This window comes from Epargyreus clarus, unplaced genomic scaffold (assembly GCF_041222505.1).
Source record: "Epargyreus clarus isolate Ecla_fem2 unplaced genomic scaffold, WU_Ecla_fem_2.2 ptg000006l, whole genome shotgun sequence".
Classification (NCBI taxonomy): domain Eukaryota; kingdom Metazoa; phylum Arthropoda; class Insecta; order Lepidoptera; family Hesperiidae; genus Epargyreus; species Epargyreus clarus.
In genome coordinates this window covers 6,139,106-6,159,675 of record NW_027332214.1, presented here as the reverse complement: position 1 = coordinate 6,159,675, position 20,570 = coordinate 6,139,106, and the positions used below count along the sequence as shown (strand labels likewise).

The following is a 20,570-nucleotide window of genomic DNA, read 5'->3' as shown; positions in this document are numbered from 1 at the left end:
AAAAAATAGTCGTTTTCGAAGAGTTCATGCTTCGCTTTTGAAGGCGTCTGACTTTAACCACTGTAAGTAGGTTTTTAATAAAGTATTAAACTCCGTTACCACGATCAAAATTTTAATGTCTCTAGTATTGACTAAGTAGTAGTACCTTTTTTTTTGTTTCGAGGGGGAAACCTTCAAAAGGCACCCGACGACGTGGGAGCGACGCCGGGTTATGTGGGATTTTTACCGCACTAAAACCCCCCCGGTGGCCGTCCTCTGCGCTTGGTGGAGAACTTCGGGATCTCCGATGGAACACAACTGGAGTCCTCCGAGCGCAATGCCCCGGTCGGGCTCTGCCCTGGGGGGAGCACTTTACGCTCCTCCCGCACACCTGGTGTTTACGACGGTATGCGACCACACATACCGTCGTCCTTCCCGGGGTTGCTTGCTGGACGGTTCGAGCTCCCACTCTTGCCGCCGGCAACCCCGGAAGCCCCCTTTTAGTCGCCTCTTACGACAGGCAGGGGATACCGTAGCCCTATTCTGAGTAGTAATACCTATTAGCTAAGTGGGAGCCGAAGTCACACACTGAGTATTTCATACCACAATTTTTTTATTTGTCATCATATCAGCAATAGAAATAGATACATGCATTAAAAAATAAAATGTGTCCCTCCTAGGAATCGATTTGATAGCATTTGTGACAGACGGATATAAAGCGGTTTAGAAATACCGTTTTTACCCTTTGTGCACGGAAACCTAAAAGGTTTTGCATAGTCACCACGCGGTTGTGTCAATGACCGCAGGAAGGTTGCTTTCCACCTACTGAATTCAATACCTTAGCCGTCATATAACTTTCATCTCTCAAGTCCTTAATTTAGAAGGTGGTAGAACCCTGTGTGGTTCGACTCCGGCAGCACCACCCCCACACCTATTTCTGCCTCATAACAGCAGTGTTAAACGCTGCTGTTTTCTGGTTTGCAAGGTGTGGTAAGGAAGGCATAGTTTTCCGAGGCATTCCAGCTTAGTCCTCAGAGGTACCGGCGCATCTGTGGCCGACCTTAGGCAGGAATATCTAATCCTATCTGGGGTTGATTGATGTCCATGGGCGGCTGTAGCTTACCATCAGGTGGACTGAATGCTCGTCTGCTACTCGTATATTATTTAAAAGTCTTTTTTCTTGTATACCGTTGATTTTATCGGTGTTGGCAAAGCAGTTCCGTTAAATGGCCCAATATTGTAAAACGTGTGACATATTAAGCTATGGCACGCGACTAGCTTACAAATTCATCGATTAAAATGATTGTGGATCAATATGACCTTCGTATGTATGAAATATGTAATGCATATGAAATTTAAATTGCAGTTACTATACATATTACTTTGTATTTTGTTAATTATTAATAGATAAATGTATTTACATATTTATGCTTTAAGTGACAACTATGTTTTCTACCTGTTAAGTAATTATTAAAGTGTATTATGCCCTAAGTGGTAACTATAAATTTTCTACCTGTTAAGTAGATTATTTCATGCAATTATAATTAAACCACTTTAACAGTACTCTTTTTCTTATATAACTAATGTGTTAATGTTCCTACTTCTAAGATGTCATTATAAAAACGCTTCCATTTCCACGCTTTTATTAACTAGACCTGTATGGAATTTTTGAGCTCGATTTTTACCCACTTTGAACGGTCCGATTAATTTAAAATTTTAAACACTTATCAAGAACCGATGACACGATTTTAATAATTTTATCCGATTTCTCTCATCTGGGTCGTCAGGATTAACTATTTCTTTGTGCGATTTTAGCGTGGTTTTCAGTTTTACACTATACCTAATTATTATCTTATCTTAATTAATGGTATAAATGTGAGTTTGTTTCTTTTTTTCATACAATTCCAGGCCTTAACTAGGTATATAACCGATTGTCATGTAATTTTGTACAACATAGTCAGGGATTCAGAAAAGAACGTAACCGCGAATGATCTGTGGGTTAAAGCTAGTATCATATAAATGATATTCTTCCTATTTAATACAATTAATGTGTCATAATTTAAGTTAAGCGTCTATCTAATCAATTGGAGTCAATGGTAACGGAAACTCGTTTCGACATAGCAAGTTATCAGCTGTAATGGTTTGTTTATTTTGTTTAATCCTATCGCAATGTGTGATAAGTGATAATCTTATTATTTCTTCACGCTAATTACAGCATTTCACAATAAAAAGATAGCGAGAAAAAGTACAAAAGTAGTATAATTTCTGAAAGAGAAAATTTGCACGAGATTTTTGATATTTAAAAAATAAGTGTATTAAGTATAGAAATAGGAAACGTAGTCTACCTTATTATTTACAATTGCTACCCTTGAACATATGTAATGCCCCAAAATGAAATTAGAGACTACCTTCCGGTCAAAGATCGGTTGCTACCCCTAACGAAAAAGTAAAACTACTCTTTATTTATAAGGGGTTTTCCTTCGAATTGCAACACCGCAGCGCTGAACATTACTGTTATGTGAAAAAATCTGTTGCGGTGATGTCTCCGAAGTCGGACTACAAAGGGTTCTACCACCTTAATTATAAGATTAGAGTACTATCTGAGGTCCTTTACAGACGCATTACTATTTCTGATGACTAAGAATACCATGCAGAAGTATCTATACCATCATACCCTTCAAACCAGGGCACAGCACCACTAAATTCCAACTTTCGTTTACATAGCAGACCATTAATCTCATTTGCGTTCCAGAAAATGTTTTAAAAATGTCGTCCCACAAGTCAAGTATGTCGAGCATTTTTGTATTAAAATCTGTCGGGCACAATAGCCAAGTTAAATGAGGACAACGGTCCGAGAAAGCATCTCACGAAGACCTAAAATTTACACGAATATCACTCTTAATTTCTTGGGCATAAGAATTATGACACGTGCTTTGGTGAGATGAAGTTGTTACAAATGGACATGAAAGTACTATGTATAATTCTGTAGGCAACAGGGAATAGTGATGTTCTGGTTCTATCTGGTTCTATTTTTGAATATGTTATTTTAATAAAAGCAGCAATGAGCATTTCTCATGATGTCAAGTGTTTTAGCGTCCATGAACATTTAAAGGACGTCATTCATCAACTTCTAAGCATTGTTAATGCAATATTTAGTTAATGAACAATTCGCCGAGTAAATCGTTGAACAATGACAAGTATGTAAACGCTGCGTCTGAGTACTCATAATCGTGTGATTCATTAATAACTCTACGCCGAGAACGGACGAGCATTGTAGTTAGTACAGAGTATTTACGTACTCGTATCTATTCGTCTCTATTCGGCGAGAGTCTAAGCTTCATTCAAAAAAGAAATTTAGGCCATAATCTACCATATTGGCGAAATGCAGATCATCTATATTAGACCTCAAGTAGGACAGGAATCATAATCAGTTGGTTAAAGGCTTGCTGCCCGTTTGAAGGTGTGTGCTGCCCGAATGAATCTTTTAATAAAAATATGAATAATGATCTACAGAATACTCTACTGAATCAAATTATTATTTTCTGATATTGACGTGATTGTAATTATATATTCGTAGGTAAGTATAAGATAATGTATGCAGGATTAAATGGCTTAGGTTTAATTGAAATTTTGAAATTAAGTGGGTAATTATAAATTGATTATCGCATGTCACGAATGATATATTATAGATGTGTACAATTTTGTGAAAATATTAACAGGGTGTGTTTTTTTTAGCTTTAAAATAAAATGTTTTTTTTTTTAAATTTCCTTTTATTTCTATGACAGATACGTAGTTTAATGAAACTACATTTTTATAAAGGCTTGCTGCCCGTTTGAAGTTGTTACCATCAGGTACTTTACAGCATTTAAAAGCAGTTTACTTAACAATATCTTGTAATAAAACATATCAATAATGATTGACTCTACTGAATCAAATTATTGTTTTCTGATATTAACGTGATTATAATTGTATATTCGTAGGTAAGTACAAGATAATGTATGCAGGATTAAATGGCTTATGTTTAATTGAAATTTTGAAATTAAGTGGGTAATTATAAATTGATTATCGCATGTCACGAATGATATATTATAGATGTGTACAATTTTGTGAAAATATAAACAGGGTGTGTTTTTTTTAGCTTTAAAATAAAATGTTTTTTTTTTTAATTTCCTTTTATTCCCATGACAGATACGTAGTTTAATGAAACTCTACATTTTTATAAACCAGTAATAATAGATTTGATGGAAGCTTTGGTTGGGGGTTCGAATCCTACGTAGAATAAAGTAGAAAACTAAATATTTAATCACTCTGTATAGCTCGTATCCATATACAGAATACAAACAGATCAGGGACATCCCTAGGCAAGCAATAAAACATACTTCACATTATGCAGTGTAACTTTTATGGTTCACCGAACAACAAAATACTCGAAAACAAGTCTCTACGTAACATACGAAAGTTAAATTGAAGCCAGTTTTCTCTTAGCCGAGGCTTTCTTGGCAAATTGCATTTACGACCTGGTCAATGGCCAAGCTTCCAATCACTACCGCAATCTTAAATTACCACAGGATTTTATTGGAAACCATGTATTTCAAATGAATATATGTACGTTCATTAATTAAGAAAGTTTCATTTATACCCTAACATAAGCAATGATACATTTTTTTCTTTTTATATTATTGAAGTAGCATGTGAGCATGCAGTCCACCTGGTTTAGTGGCAACTGTCACCCATGGACATCTATAAACAATCCCAGATAGCATTAAAGACCTACTTGAAGTCCATAATCATTCCTAGATACGAGTAGAGTGTTGACTGACGTGGTTTACACAGTGCGTTACCCCTGAGGACTTGGTTGGAATGCCTCGTATAAGTGCGTCTCCCTGCCTCCTTCAAACAGTACCTAGCACTGTTATTTTAGTGCCAGTACCTTAGAAATGAATACGCACTTGGCCAAAGTAGTATTGTCCCTGTAGTTCCGGGACCAGAATAGGGCTACGGTATCCTCTCCTGTCGTAAGAGGCGACTAAAAGCGGGCTTCCGGGGTTGCGGACGGTAAGAGTGGGAGCTCAAACCGCCCGGCCAGCGACCCCGAGAAGGACGGCGGTATGTGTGGTCGCATACCGTCGTGCACACCAGACGGTGTGGTGAGCATCAAGCTCACCTGGGCGGAGCCCGACGGGCACAGCGCTAAGAGGACTCCGGTTGCGTTCCGTTGGAGATCCCGGAGTCCTCTACGCAGCGCTGAGGACGGCCACCGGGGGGTTTTAGTGCGGTAAGAGTCCCACATAACCCTGTGTTGCTCCCACGGCACTGAGTATCTTTTGAAGGTTTCTCCCTCGTTAACAAAAATGGCCAAAGTAGTATGGCCTAAGCCCCTCTCATTTTGAGATACCCGTGCACAGCAGGACAAGAATGGGTTGACGACAAGATTTAAAAAAAATAGTAGTATCTTATGAATACCATATCAGCTATCTGTACACGTTTTTAGTTTAAACTACTAGAATAGATATATGCATCTACTTGTACCCACTTGAATAGTCATTATTAACATAAGTGATGTCATCGGTCATCACTGATTATGTTTAAATGCAAATAATTTTACATGCAAAATGATATAGCTACCTAAAATTTTTTACTCATGTCCAGTTTTTAGGTCTTTAGTGCAAACGATTATATGGAGCTCTTATAATTTTATCATGCCTATCAGTGTCTGTGTGTCTTGTACCACATATGTTATGTGTGTGCGTGTTTGTGTCCGCAATGTGTCTGATTTTAGCAGGGATCACGAAGTAACCTTTGACAAGTACGTACTAGTGATAAATGAATGTATACCTAGGACTAGTGCGTTTTAGGTTTCCGAATCCAAATGTTAAAACGCAACTTTTTACTATTCACCGCTCTCTATACGCCTGTCATATGGCTCAATCTTTTAAACCGTAACCGACACTTGAAAATTTCAGATTGTGTATTTCTGTAGCCGCTATACAAATTCTAAAAACAAGGAAATAACACCTTTTTTTAGTACGGAACCCTCTGCCTTTGATTTCGACGTATTTTCTAACTTCCATGTCACAGTGACACTATTGAACCAACGTGGTCTTATACACGTGACAAATGTTACGCAGTCTACATCGTACGCCTATACGTAATTATATACTCGTGGTCCTATACGTCCATAAGTATTTTATTTTAAAACAGGACACCTTTACTGTGCGCGCAATTTTGGAAAAATCGTAAATATTTGTTGTTAAGTTGAATTTTTTGCTCTCTATGAAGTAGTCGATAAAAACATAATCATGAATATAAACCCACGAGTACATATAAATAGTCCGTGAAATCTCTACAATTTGTCAGTTAAAACTATGTACGCAGCCGAACATAGAACCTCCTTGTTTTTGGAAATCAGTAAAAGGTCCTTTTATTTACAATTTTGCTGATTAACTATTTATTACCGTTTTCATTCGTATTTCCTATTTGTCCCCGAGTTGTTCTTCTGGACACCGACACAGAGTAGTTGGAAACGGGACTATCCCTTTTATAACGCTACGTATGGTCACATTAGCTATGCCTATATCGTTGTACCTTGTCGGTAAATTCCCACGCTTGTCTTGAGATTTCCTCGTCATGAGTGACTAATCGTTAGTCAATTAACCGCAGAAATCTCTTCCTTACATTGAATCTGTATTAGCTATCAATGTTAGTATATATTTCCTTAGAGTTATAAAAATTATGTCATGAATGAGTTTTGTGTAGCGTTGTGAAAGCTAAGCCCAACCTTTTTTTTATAATATAGGAGTAGCAGACGAGCATGCAGTCCACCTAATGGTAAGTGGCTACTGCCGCCCATGGACATCTGTAATCAACCCCAGAGATAGGGTTAGATATTCCTACCTGAGGTCGGCCACAGATGCGCCGCTACCCCTGAGGACTAAGTTGGAACGCCTCGGAAAAGTATGCCTTACCACACCCTTCAAAACGGAACACAACAGCAACTTACACTGCTGTTATAGGTAGAAATACGTGTGGCGGTGGTGCTGCCGAAATCGAACCACAAAGGGTTCTACCACCTTCAAATATCTAAGTTTTGTGCTAATTTAGTCATTGGATCATATCGCTTAAGTACTTTTTCTGCGAAATTACACCTATTTTTATCCAAACTTAATTAGAATACATGCCCAATCCTTAGATATAAGGCCTGGCCATAGAACCCGGACTAGTATGCATTTTAGCGAAAATTAAGCAATGATTAAATTCATCTAAAAAGGTTTTTACATCAGTGGTGAACTACGAATCGGTAGATGTCTTACACTCTTAAGGACATTTTTTAAGGTCTTCCAAGCGATAAATAATTTCTAACACGCGTATAATTATGAAAAATCAGATTTACTTTTCGAATTACTTTTAATCCCATGCAAAGAGCGTGCCTGGGATTCGGACCTCGAATTGAGGGCCGAGTTTAGACAAATAGGATTTTGTTGCTCCACTGATAAACAAAAGTACCTATATTTTACTACATTTACCTATTTTAAGTAACTATTGCAAAACAATCTGTAACAAAGTTTAAATTCTTAGTTACAAAGTGACCGCTGGGAAAAGCAAATGATAATAATACTATGTTCTATTAAAGTTTTCCTTTCTCTTGAGATCAGGTTTTCTTTTGTTTCGTTTTCCTTGAGAAGAAACTGAGCAGAGAAATTATATTTAATACAAGCTTCAACGCACGGCTCTGCTTGCGTGAACACAGACCTGTATTTGTTTTGTAACCAATACGTGAATCTACTTTATTTATCTACTACTTTTATTATAAATAGTAATTATGCTAAGACCCCATTCCATCTTTATCCTAAAAGCACGGGGCCCCGTACCCAGGACCCCTGACATAAGAGGCCCCCCAAAAGCGAATATATTCGCTTCCACGTTAAGATTTTCGTTCAAAATATCAAAATTGATTTCAGAATCTCCAATATTATTGTATGTAAAATTAATTGTAATTTAACTATAAAGTACCTACCTACATTATTGTTAGTGAATCTAAATTTGTACTATTATATCACACAATAAACAAAATCTATGTCAAATAAATATATTATTGCCATTGTTATAAATTATCTATTTTCCTTTTCAAATATCGTGTCTGTAAATTGTAACAGACTATTAAACGTTGTTTGGTATTCTCGTTATCTGTTGCTCGCGAAATTGCACATATAACATAATGAGTATTCCAGTAAAACTGTACTTAGAAAATATTTGCTTTGACTGTACATAAACGTCGTTAAGGTATTTGATATATTTTACGATATTTTATAAGTGAAATTTGTGTCAGTGGGCTGTGGCTTAAGGTGCATTTCTACCAACGACATACGAGATATCTAAGTTATTTATATGTACATCATAGATAAGTAAAGATTACTCACTGCTAACATGAAAATGTAACCAGTTTTGACAATTGAAATTGTCACTGTCATCTATTTTCGTGTTTGAAAAATATTTAGAAAATGTAGTTTTTAGATCATTTATGAATGAAACGATATTTCTCCGCACGATTCTTCGATTTCATGTTTTTGCGCCACTTAACTGAGCATGTCGGCATTGTTCCGCGTAAATTACACCATGACAGCCATTAAATGGCTGACAGAACTGTTAGCCGTTTAAGCCATTTAATGGCTTCCTTCAATTACAAGGTGAGATATCTGTACTAATCTATGCTGTACATATGTATGTGTATCAAATCCATCAATGCATGAATGAAAATCAAACAATCCTATTGATTCGTTCAATATATATCAATATGATTTATTAATGGATTTAAAAAATATTCATAGCCTAGATTCACGCCATAATTACATAGCTGATTGTCAATAAATTCTGTACACATGTTGTCAGCGATTCAGAAAAGAGTACCTTTTATGCCGAAAAAACGACCGTTCCCGAGGGATAGGTACAAACCTCTGACCGCGAGCGAAGTTGCGGTTGGTGGTATTAAAAACACGAAACTTTTAACTGACGCATGTTAACACATACATATTAAACGTATGATATATGTATGTATGTGTACACATAAATATTTAACGAAGTTATATTTAACTAAGTACGTCATGTCTTAAAATTGCAAAACAATCGAAAAACAATGTAAAAAAATTCGCGAAGTGCAAGATCTATGAATTGTAATTAGCAAGGGACATATTGTAATGCGGTGCGCGTGCGCAACTCTGGTTCGCCGTGTTTCCCTTCATTGAATTGGTAATAAGTTAATTGTTGCGCGTCCGGTGCCCAGCGGGCTGACGTCTGCAGGAAAGTCGATTCGATGACAGTTTAGGTAAAGATTAGTCTATATTAACGTTTTTGAAAATACTTTTTTTTTGTATATAAAGTTAAAAATACCTTTTTACTTTTATTAAAAAAACTTATGATGTTAATTATAATAACTTAAACTAATTTTAAGTATATTGTTCATATTTTTATTTCAAAAAACTTGTCATATAACGTTCCAAAAGCTTTAAATTATTAACAAAACGTATAAAAAGGAAGTGGATCCGAAACTTGGGGTTAAGTTCAAGAAATGAAATCACTCTTATGAATAATCTTTCTAAGAAGGAAGGTGAAGAAACAGCAAAAAAACACATAACAGAAGTTATGCTCCTTAAATAAATTGGTCATGTTAAGGAGAGACAGATTCATCTCGTGATTGGCTCTCGTAAAAAAGAGACAGATTCAATGGCTTCAATCGTGATTGGCTTTCGTCAAAACATTTAGATGTTTAATAATAAATATTACACATTTTGGTGTTTATATATTTTGAATTTATTCATACAAGATACTAGTTTATTCTTCAGTGACGTAAATTGTGTAGAAAAGTCTATGTATTATGCATTTTCATTTTTTAAATAATTATTATCGGAACAAGAGTCAAATTAATATAATAATTAATGGATTTTATTATATTTTCCTTATAGTTACGCAAGGTATAACTTCTAACCAATTTTGTTGCTACATATACTGAGCTTTGTTGTGAACGCGGCCTTATACTACGATCATCCGGATCTGTTATTAATGCGCAGACTCGACTGGTACAATCGCATCACGTTTTATACGTGTTACGTTAAATGTAGTTAACGTTACACCTGTGTACACATTCATGAATAATGTACACGATTAGCTTGAAAGAACTGTCCTAAATGAGATTGGGTATATAATTTGTAGTGTGGAACCATAGATTAGTAAAGATTACTCACTCCTAACAAGAATTTTTGAGAATTGAAATAGTTGCGTAAAAAAGTTATGCCACGTCTCCGTGCTAAAATGTCCCTAAAATAATTGAAATTATTATTAAAAATTATTTATTTATTATGTAAATTACGCAGTATTAGTTATTTATTCGTAAATTTTCTCTAAAAATGTTTTTATTTGTCAAGAATTCAAAAAAAGAACTTACTATAAGAAGCCATTTGTGGCTTCATTCAATTTCAAGGCGGCGAAGTATCTTTACTAATCTATGTGTGGAACTACCAGGGGATTATGTCTTCGTAAAGTACAGAAATGAATTGGACGCTTCGAACTAAGAGTATTATTAAGTATAGAGCGAGCCTACTCGGGTACGCACAATAGGTACAAGTGTGAACACCACCACCATGCGGGGTCGATATCGGGGAAGACTAGAGTGATGATTAGTTTGGCCGATTTAGGTTGAGGTAAAAATTAAGGTTATGCTACTTGAATTTGGTCTTCGTATTGCTTTACTGTGGTTCTATGGTACGATATGTACGTCAAGCAGAAAGCCCTTAAATAAATTAATTAATAAAAATCACTATGCGGGGTTTACTAATTTAAATTCAATTTACGTAAGGTAACCATATCATTGTTTTGATAGTAAATATCGTAAGTGTAATGAAATGCACTGTGAAAACTAAAAGTATCTATTCAACATTTCATAACTTTAAACACTTATGACACATCTGCTTACAATTCGTACCAAGATGTTGGCAGCGCTCTATGCTAATTATTACTCTGAGATACGGCTACTTTCATTGTATTTGCGAAATAGAATAAAATAACTATTTTATCGCTACACGGACCTATATAGAAGTTATAGGTATATAATATACGCTTGTGTATATACTACGTAATTACGTATTTCATCGACACGATCGTTAATGTAGATCTAAATGCAGAACTAAGTATAGGTTTTACTCTAAATGTATAAATAACTACAGTAACAATTTAAGCTATGGGTGTCCACACATTCTGTTACTTTGCGTACTTTCACTCACATCTATGAATATTCCGAATCTGAATTTATTTTATCTGTATTATAAATAGACAAAAACACGACAGTTGTGTATCTTTTTGTACATTGTTTATCTGTATTTTTTAGCTTTTTTGTTTGTTAATAAAAACATCGCGCATGTATTTATATATTTACGTAAAAAATTGTACTTCTTTGGAAAAAATCACAATTATTTGTTTATACTTTGAAATAAACTAAGTTAAATAATAAAGAGGATTAATATATTCTTAAATAACTTTACACCGTAAAAGAAAAAAATATTCATAATAAAAATAAATCTTATTGCATTTTAATTTTATACTTACTAGATGTAATGCAAATTTTATTTCTTTCGCAAAGACATTTCAAAAATGTATATAGAGACAGAACCAAATTTCATTTTATTACCAGTCATTATTTTCAAATTATGTTTGAACTCGAATGACCTTACGATGCGCAAAATAAAGCTATATTTTATTTTCAGTAATCATTTTCGTATTATGTTTAAACTTGCGTGAATGATAATACGTCATAGATCAAATGTATCATTTACTTGTTATTTTCGAATGTTGTTTAACTAAAGTGAATGTAAATGACATACAAGATTGATTTTACATTCTTTTTTATTTTCAGTCACGATTCTATTGCACTATGTTTAACGTTGAATGAACGTCACGTAACGTCATAGCGCAATTTTGTTGTTTTTCGAAATGTTAAATCTGTAGGGAATATCGAGTTCATATTTATACAAAAAAGCAAAAGTTCGCATTTGAACGCATGGTAGGTATAGTCCGCGCCAAACTGCTAGTCCGCTCTGAAGTTGTTGCAAGCAGGTGTAGTCATACAATTTGTATGGCGACGCGATTCATATCTATATTCAGAGCGGACTAGCAGTTTTACGCGGACAATACTACACTATTTTAGTAGGCACTCAAAATTAGCATCTTCTCCACTAGCTCGTAGTACGTATATTTATAAATATGTGTCTTACTTTGTATACAACACAGCTTTACTATTACTTAACTTTAAACAATCGGCCAACAACCGCATTCTTTGCTATCACCCGAGTTGACAAAAGAGAATGCCCTGCTCATTGTGTACCTAAACTTACTCAACAATAAGGAAAATATAAATTAGTATGATAATTATAAGTTTAGGAGCACCTAATAATTCTTACTACTAATTACAAATTTGTTAAAAACGTTCTTTCAGCTCGTCCTAAATTCAATTTGAAAAGAGAACACTTTATTTTTGAGTCAAAGAAAATAAGGCGCAAAAAGCTTTGATGATCCAAATAATTTGACCATAGACATACGTAATTATTTGCATTACTTAAATTTAAAGATTTATTGAAACAGAAAAATACATATGATTTAAATTTTTATTATATCGTTCTTCTTTAAATATACATACTTGTCTGTTGACCTTGTTGGCTGAACATAAAATAACACTAAAATGCACAAACAAAAAACAAAGAGTTTTGTTCGCTGCAATTTTAAATTTCGAACATCGTACGGTATTCGCCGCGTCACCAAGCCAGCGTTGAGATGATTACGGCCAGTGGCACACATAACCGCTTGCGCAACTATTAGATAATGTCCTCTCGGCATCACACATTGTGAACTTATAACGCACCAAAACAAACTAAACGCCGTGTTTCCGTACTATTTATTTATGGTCATTGTTTTAGTCGTAAAAGAATTCCAGTTTTATTTCCTTGAACTTGAAATACGCGACCGTAAAATTAAATTATAAATGCATGGTACAAATTACTAACATTTTTATTGTAAATCTTGTTTAAGATTTACTGTATATTAAAGATTTGTTACGTTTTCTAGTTTTTTTTTATGGACTTAGGCATCATGATTGTTTTTTAAAGAAACACATAGACAAACAAATTTAAACCTGTATTTATCGTCAAAATAAGTGTTGCAATTATACAAAAAATCATAAATGAATGAGGAAAACTTTTAAAGTAAAATTTAAGAGAAAATGAAATACCATAAATCTAGCAGGAAAATCGTCATGGTATAATTTTCCTGTTATGAGATTTTTGTTTATTTTTTGATCATTTAGACTTGTATATCTTAAACCCCACAGGAAAATCTTAATCTCATAACCATTTTAACGACTTTAGAATGCAGCGAGGTATTTCGAATCGGCAAAAAAGCATTTAAGAATAGAACTAATGTGCTAGTCCGCTCTGAAGTTATTGCGAGCAGGTGTAGTCATACAATTTGCTATAGCGACGCGATTCATTTCTATATTCAGAGCGGACTAGCAGTTTTACGCGTACTATACAACAATGATAAATGATACTGCAAACTTTTTTATTTCATCAATCTAGCTTACCGCGCCACATAAAAGGTTGGCTGCTTTAAATAGTCTGTTTTTTTTCTTTTCACAGAATACGAAATGCACTTCGTCTACTAAGACGACAAATGAAAAAGCTAGAGGATAAAATGGAAATTATGTGGTTATGTTACGATTTGTTTCACCTTTTTCTTTATTTATAACAGTTTTGTTTGTATATACTGCATATCTCCTATACTGGATAGAGTGAACGCGATTTTGATGCATTAGTTAAAAATAGTGCTGAAAAAGTAAAAGTATTATTTTCCTGTACAATAGAGTCTACTAAACTTAAAGGTTAAGAACTCTACACGATTCAATTCCACAGACAACGTGCAAAATACTAACTTTACTAAAACGTAAAAAAAAATTAGGTATACATTGTAGAGACATCTGAAAAAAATGTTCTGAATAATTGTTAAGTCGAAATAATAATAAGTTCCATGTAGGTTAATTTGCTATATCTAATACATAATATTAAGCGAAGAAAATTTTATCCAAAAATTCTATCAGCAATAAATTCACGGTAAAATTAAAGTTAACATTGTTTTAAAAATGGACTCCGAATCTAAGTATAGATAATAAAGATTGATAAAAAAGTTTAATTCCGTTCAACTATACATCAAGAAATTGCTGACTTATTTGCTGACTTAATGGATACTGTTATATTTTAAGAGGAACACTTGCAGTTAATTTTAAAATATTTTTACCTTGACATTATTCTGTTTTGTCGTTTGTGTCCTGACATAAAATAAGCAATACATTTACGTGTTAAAGCAACGTTTTCGCTCAAGGTGAGCCGAACTACAACTAAATAACGAATTTAAATGATAAACACAAAGGTAGAGTGCTTAAAAATAAAGCCTACGATACTCCCACAACTCAGTCTTCTGAGTTGTGGGAGTATCTTAGGCTTCTTATGGATTCTTATCCAACGTGACCTCATGAGTAAAATCCGTCAAGCCGTTTAAGTTACAGGTCAAGTAAAAAGTAAGCCACGCGTACCAAAACATTACCCTCCGCTATCGGATAAAATTCATCATCATCATCAACCCATTACTGTTCCACTGCTGGGCACGGGTCTCCTCTCTGAATGAGATGGATTAAGCCATAGTCCACCGCGCAAGTGCATATTCGAAGACTACACATACCTCTGATTTTTTTAAGATCTCTCAGGTATGCAGGTTTCCTCGCGATGTTTTCCTTCACCGTTCAAGCAAGTGGTAATTCTAATAGGTAGTGGTAATATCTAATACTAAAATATAAGGTGAGTGCCTGGGATTTGAACATCCGAGTTGTTAGACCACTAGTTGGATAAAATTACAAAAAAATATTTAATACCTGATTTACGTAAATTATTTTTGTTTTCTGTAGATATTTCATACATACATTGTATTATACTAATAATATTTAATGCTAATCAGTTACTTAACATACAACATAATAAACGTATACAAAGGTCACTGACTTAATTAAATCGAGTTAAGATATAATTTGTAAAGTAATAACTAAGTATTGTATAATTATGCTAATTCTGTATACCTACTCGTTAATTAATAACGATGTAAAATAGCGGATTCAGAAACAACTCTACATTGATAAATAATATTACAAGTCAAGCTATAGAAACCTTTATTTTTTGAGTGAAAATTAATAACTAAACAATTTAAATTCATATTTTTTCAGTGTGGTGAAAGAAAACCCTTTTTCTTAGAGAAAGCCCGTGCTCAGCAGTGGGACAGTAACGGTTGTTAATGAACAATATTATTTATTGAAGGATTGCACAATTTTTCCAAAATAATAAAATAAATCTATATTTTTTAGAAAGATTACCTTATATTTTTGATCATAGATAATGCACTGCAAAATTCTAGTAAGTAAGAAAAGCCTGGTATTAATATTAAATCTCGATCGAAATTTGACAATTCTCGTTGAAGTTAGTGTCAAAGTTAAGCCAATACATTAGATAGATTAGTTATTAATAATGAATATAAAGACATCAGATACTCATTTTAACAGAGTAGGTATATCTAAGTAACAAGTTAACCTGTATTAATTACACATTTCGTAATTGATATGGAATCTCGGATATCACGGTTATACTGAGCAATTTAATCATAGTTTGTGATATTGAATTACTGCTAGCGAACGGTACAAGGCCAACTGAAAGACAAATTGGTTCATGTTTATAAATTAAAGCCTCTATTTAGATTCAACTTAAAATAGAATAATGTTGTTACGACGGTTAAAATATTATTATAATTTCGTAACAACACTTTTTGACTAAAGAAAGAATGAAATAAGATAAGTCATAAACAGGAAGACTTATATGAAGCAATGAATCCACTATATTTAAATTATAGTACTCCTCTTAATGATAAAAAAATGCCCTTTTAAATAAATCATCAGTGAGATAAAATGCCAATGTCAAAGGGTAGAAAAATAACATGAAATAATAACCTGGAATATCACAATTCTCAGAGTAAAAAAGTCCTGTCAAATAAAAATTTAAATAGCGACATTAAACGCTTACGTTAAAATTTAAAATATCACGCATTAAAAGTCTATTTTTGTTAGTAAGTACAAAATGCACTCACCAACTAATTCCGTAACATTGTGATCAACCTCCGGCAGCAAATGGAGAAAGGTGGTAGACAGCAGGACACCTCCACCGAAAGACAGCATCGACATCACCACTCTGTTCTTGGACTTCAACTCCCCCGCATCCCCAGGGGATATCCATTGAAACTTCCTCGCAAGCATCAACGGTATGGTACCACAAATCGTGGAAGCACAGAACAGAACCGCCATAGCGGTTCCTTTCGCCACGAGGACTCCTTCGCTTTCCCCATCAGGCTGTACCACTGTGTCCATGTTTGCTTTATAGTTGTTATGTTAACGGAATACTGTCGGAATAGACTCCGCGGAAGGCGCGAGATCTTTTATACAGAATGATATCAGCGGTATGCGCGTGCGCAGGGTAACAGCGACGCGCGAATACTATACGATAGTGGAACGCCGGCCGGTTGAAGCCTGCGCAAACGCAAGTGTAAAGTCAAGGTGTACGCCGACTCCTGTCCTACAAAAACTACTTTGTCAATCGCTCTTTTTGTTACTCAGTAAAAAGGCTAATCAAATTTTGTACTTAAAAGAATCAATTATATAGTAATAATAAAAAATACATGGTGAGAAGTGTGGTCCACGACTTATTACCTATTGGTAGTGTGTAGAGTGGATCTGAAATATAACACAACTGTCAACTAAACCGAGATAGTATTAGTATGAAAGGGTGAAAGCTTTCGTACGCAAATCTTGACAATGTCTGCTTTAAAGCGTCATTTATTTATTCTCTTTGATATATACAATACCTACTTGGTGCTTAAAGTTGCAATAATACCTTCTTACTATTTAAAAAATATTTGCAGTTAGTAGGTAGGTATTTGTTATTACATAACGCTTTATTAACAATTGTAATACTTCAATTGCTTACGTTATGCATTATTTTTATTACTAACAATGTAGTTAGGTATTTAATGTTTATGTGGAACCCTTGGCTTACTCAGCTTATAATAAGTTTTTTAAATATATTTAGTGGGCATTCGCTAACGGTGACATTCGTTTTCCTGATTTTTTTCAAAATGACTTGGAAATATATTAATAAATTAATAAAGTTACTATTATTTAAACTAATAGAAGCAAATGAGCATAAATTAAATTGGCAAATTTTGAACGTATATTTTTGAGAGAAACTTTTTGTGGGCATAATATTAAAAAGAAAAATGTACGAACATGCTTGTCAATTGGCCACTTAAACTTTTTAAATTAAAAAACCGCTATAAAAACTTCGTGTCATAAATGTTTAAATTTAAACCCTCAATAAAACGTAACGGTACATTTCGAATTTGGAATCATAAAATAAAATTATGCAGCATGTTCTAAATGCATCATCGGTAATACATCGAGTTCTTTATGAAGTTTTTTATTTATTTTATAAATGAACTAGAGTGAGCGACGTAAAAGACTGGCTGGTAAGAATAGTGCCATGTTTTTTTTTTCTAGAATACGCGTCACTTGCTTGATTGTATAAAATGAAGCTAAAGTTATTCAATAGAGACTGATATTTGTTATAACAAGTTATGACATTTGTATTAATAATTATGCAATATCTATGTTGCTATTACAACTAAGTTTTATGAAAAATATTATTATTAGTATTAGTTAAGCGAAAAAAATCTTAGTGTATGATTAGTGTGATTCCGTCAAAGGTGTAATTTTTTTCATAGAGTTCGGTTTATATTTTGTTTTTTCTTCGTGATGCTGTTAGTTAGCTCCTACTATGATTACCTTGTAGGCAACGTGGCCCAGTCCCAATCCTAGCCTCTGAGGTCTGAAGTTCAAACCTGTCTGTTTTTTCAAGGTTTTGTGCGTTTTAAAAATAAATTATCACTTCTTATAACGATGAAGGAAAACATCATGAGGAAATATACACGTCTGAGAGTTCTTTACTTCTAAAGCTCTCAAACATGTTTGAAGTCTATCAATACAACAAATGTAGTTGTTGATAAAAAATAAAAACAAACAATAATAAAACAGATACACAATAAAGATAAGAAAAACTTTATATTCGTCGCAATACTCATTAATATTGTGCGAATTTTATCTCTGCCTAATCACCAAAATATTTTAGGGTTCCGTAATTAAATAATTATCCTATCCATACGCCTATATATCTGCCCATCGGTCTGTATGTTCATATGGCACAGCTATTTTATTCGGATGCTAGTCTATACTAATATTATAAAGAGGAAAACTTTGTTTGTTTGTTTGATTGTAATGAATAGGCTCAAAAACTACTGGACCGATTTTAAAAATTCTTTCACTATTCGAAAGCTACATTATCCACGAGTAACATAGGCTATATTTTATATGAAATATATTTGATAAATAGATTTTGAGGCGGTACAAAATTTGCCGAGTCAGCTACTAACATATAAAACTTGTAAGGTATTAAACGCAATTTATTGGTGTACAAACTCATTATTATTACAAAAAAAACCGGTGAGCACCAAATTTCAACTCCTTTGGTGCAGTAGTGTAGGAGCAAATTGTCTGTGACAGACGGACGGACAGGCGCACTAATTATCCTATAAGGGTTCAGTTTTTTTGATTTTTCAGACGAAACCCTAAAAATTATAAGATTAAGGCACGAACAAATACGAGCGCAGAAATTGCACGGTTGCACCAAAGTGTCCTATAAAAATCCGTGTGATAATATGTTTGAGAACTTTTTTAAATATACCTAATATTTAACTGATTGATAAGATTAAATCGTTCACTGCCGCGCAGGGCCTCTGTAACTAACTATGAAGGTGGTAGAAACCCTATGTGGTTCGACTCCGGCGGCGGCACCGCCACACCTATTTCTACCTCATAACAGCAGTGTTAGGCGCTGCTGTGTTCCGGTTTGACGGGTGCGGTAAGGGAGACAGACTTTTCCGAAGCGTTCCAGCTTAGTCCTCAGGAGTAGCGGCGCATCTGTGGCCGACCTCAAGTAGGAATATCTAATCCTATTTGGGGTTGATTACAGATGTCCATGGGCGGCAGTAGCCACTTACCATCAGGTGGACTGTATGCTCGTCCGCTACTCCTATATACTAAAAAAAAAACTAACTCTCTATAAAACAGGAATTCTACCTGAAACAAAAGCTTTGCCACTCCGGAAGACTATAATAGTTGCTTCATAGTGTAGCGTTGACACCTCTATTTAATAGAGGTCATGCATGCAAGAGACTGCAGTGATTTATGCCTCCAAATCCGGATCTTAGCCTGGACGATCTTATAGCCTACCACTAAGGAACATCTGCTTATCATCAAGATAGTCGGTATAAAATACAGATACCCGAAAGATATGTCTTCATTATGTCTTCAACCGTCGTCAAATTTACACAAGTGCAAAAAATCGCTACCCGTACATCACACAGACTACTAAACTACAGACTACAGAGTACTAATTTGCCACGCACGTTACGCATTTTCAACAACACATTTCATGAATGTAAATATATTTGCAATAAAATCACTTGTGTAAATATATACAGTTTGTGATCGCTGTTCTTGCAAGGTTGTTTCTTGCAATTTGACTGATAAAGTTATGAGTTAGGATATTTAAATAATCCTTACTTATCCTTACTAAGTAATATTATAAATCCGAAAGTAACTCTGTCTGTCTGTCTGTCTGTATGTTTGTCTTTTCTTCACGCCTAAACCACTAAACCGGTTTTAATGAAATTTTGTACATAGATAGTCTGAGGCCCGAGAAAGGAAATAGGATAGTTTTTATTCCGGAAATCCCACGGGAACTAGGGGTGGCGATCTAAGATCGATTAATTAATACTAATATTGATTAAAATAATCAATTAAACAAAATTGATTATTTTAATAAATATTAGTAAGGATTTAATCGTAAACTATGCATTTGGTCAAGTGATGATCTTTAGCAAAGTTGTCGTCCGTGAGCCCACGAAGGTTTTAGAGTTGGTACGACCAATTTTCGCCAGATGGCGACACGGTCATTCCAATGAAGGTACGAATTTTCAGTTTTATGTATGTTAGTATTTCATATTATTTTCTTTTAAACGCGGGCGAAGCCGCGGGCAAAAACTAGTAATTAATAATCAATACCAACTTAATCAATTATGGGAAACCTTTTGACAATAATTATAGACCAAATTGATGAAGGTAAACAAATTCGCAGATAGTGGCTTAGGACCTGAAGACCAGAAGAACAGAAAGACCTCCCAGTCTATATTTATAAAACTAATTGTCCTGACTGGTTGATTCATCATCGTAGACCTTAACAGAAGAAAGAAGAATGAAATTTCTATAATAAGTACATTTAGTAGTAGTAGTAGTAGACGTAGGCACTAAGGCGGTTTTTGAAATATCAATCCTGAGGAGGTAAAATAGGGTTTT

The 20,570-nt window shown here is 34.3% G+C and overlaps 1 protein-coding gene across 1 annotated transcript in view; it reads right to left on the bottom strand.

Annotated features, from left to right (window-relative positions):
- The window catches only part of Zip89B (Zinc/iron regulated transporter-related protein 89B), a 44,756-nt gene extending 28,152 nt beyond the window's left edge, over nucleotides 1–16,604 (bottom strand). Inside the window, exon 1 of the mRNA XM_073073832.1 lies at nucleotides 16,196–16,604. Within this exon, the coding sequence (XP_072929933.1) occupies nucleotides 16,196–16,472 (277 nt within the window). The 5' untranslated portion in view covers nucleotides 16,473–16,604. The remainder of the gene's footprint in view (nucleotides 1–16,195) is intronic.
- Nucleotides 16,605–20,570: the final 3,966 nt, after the last annotated feature.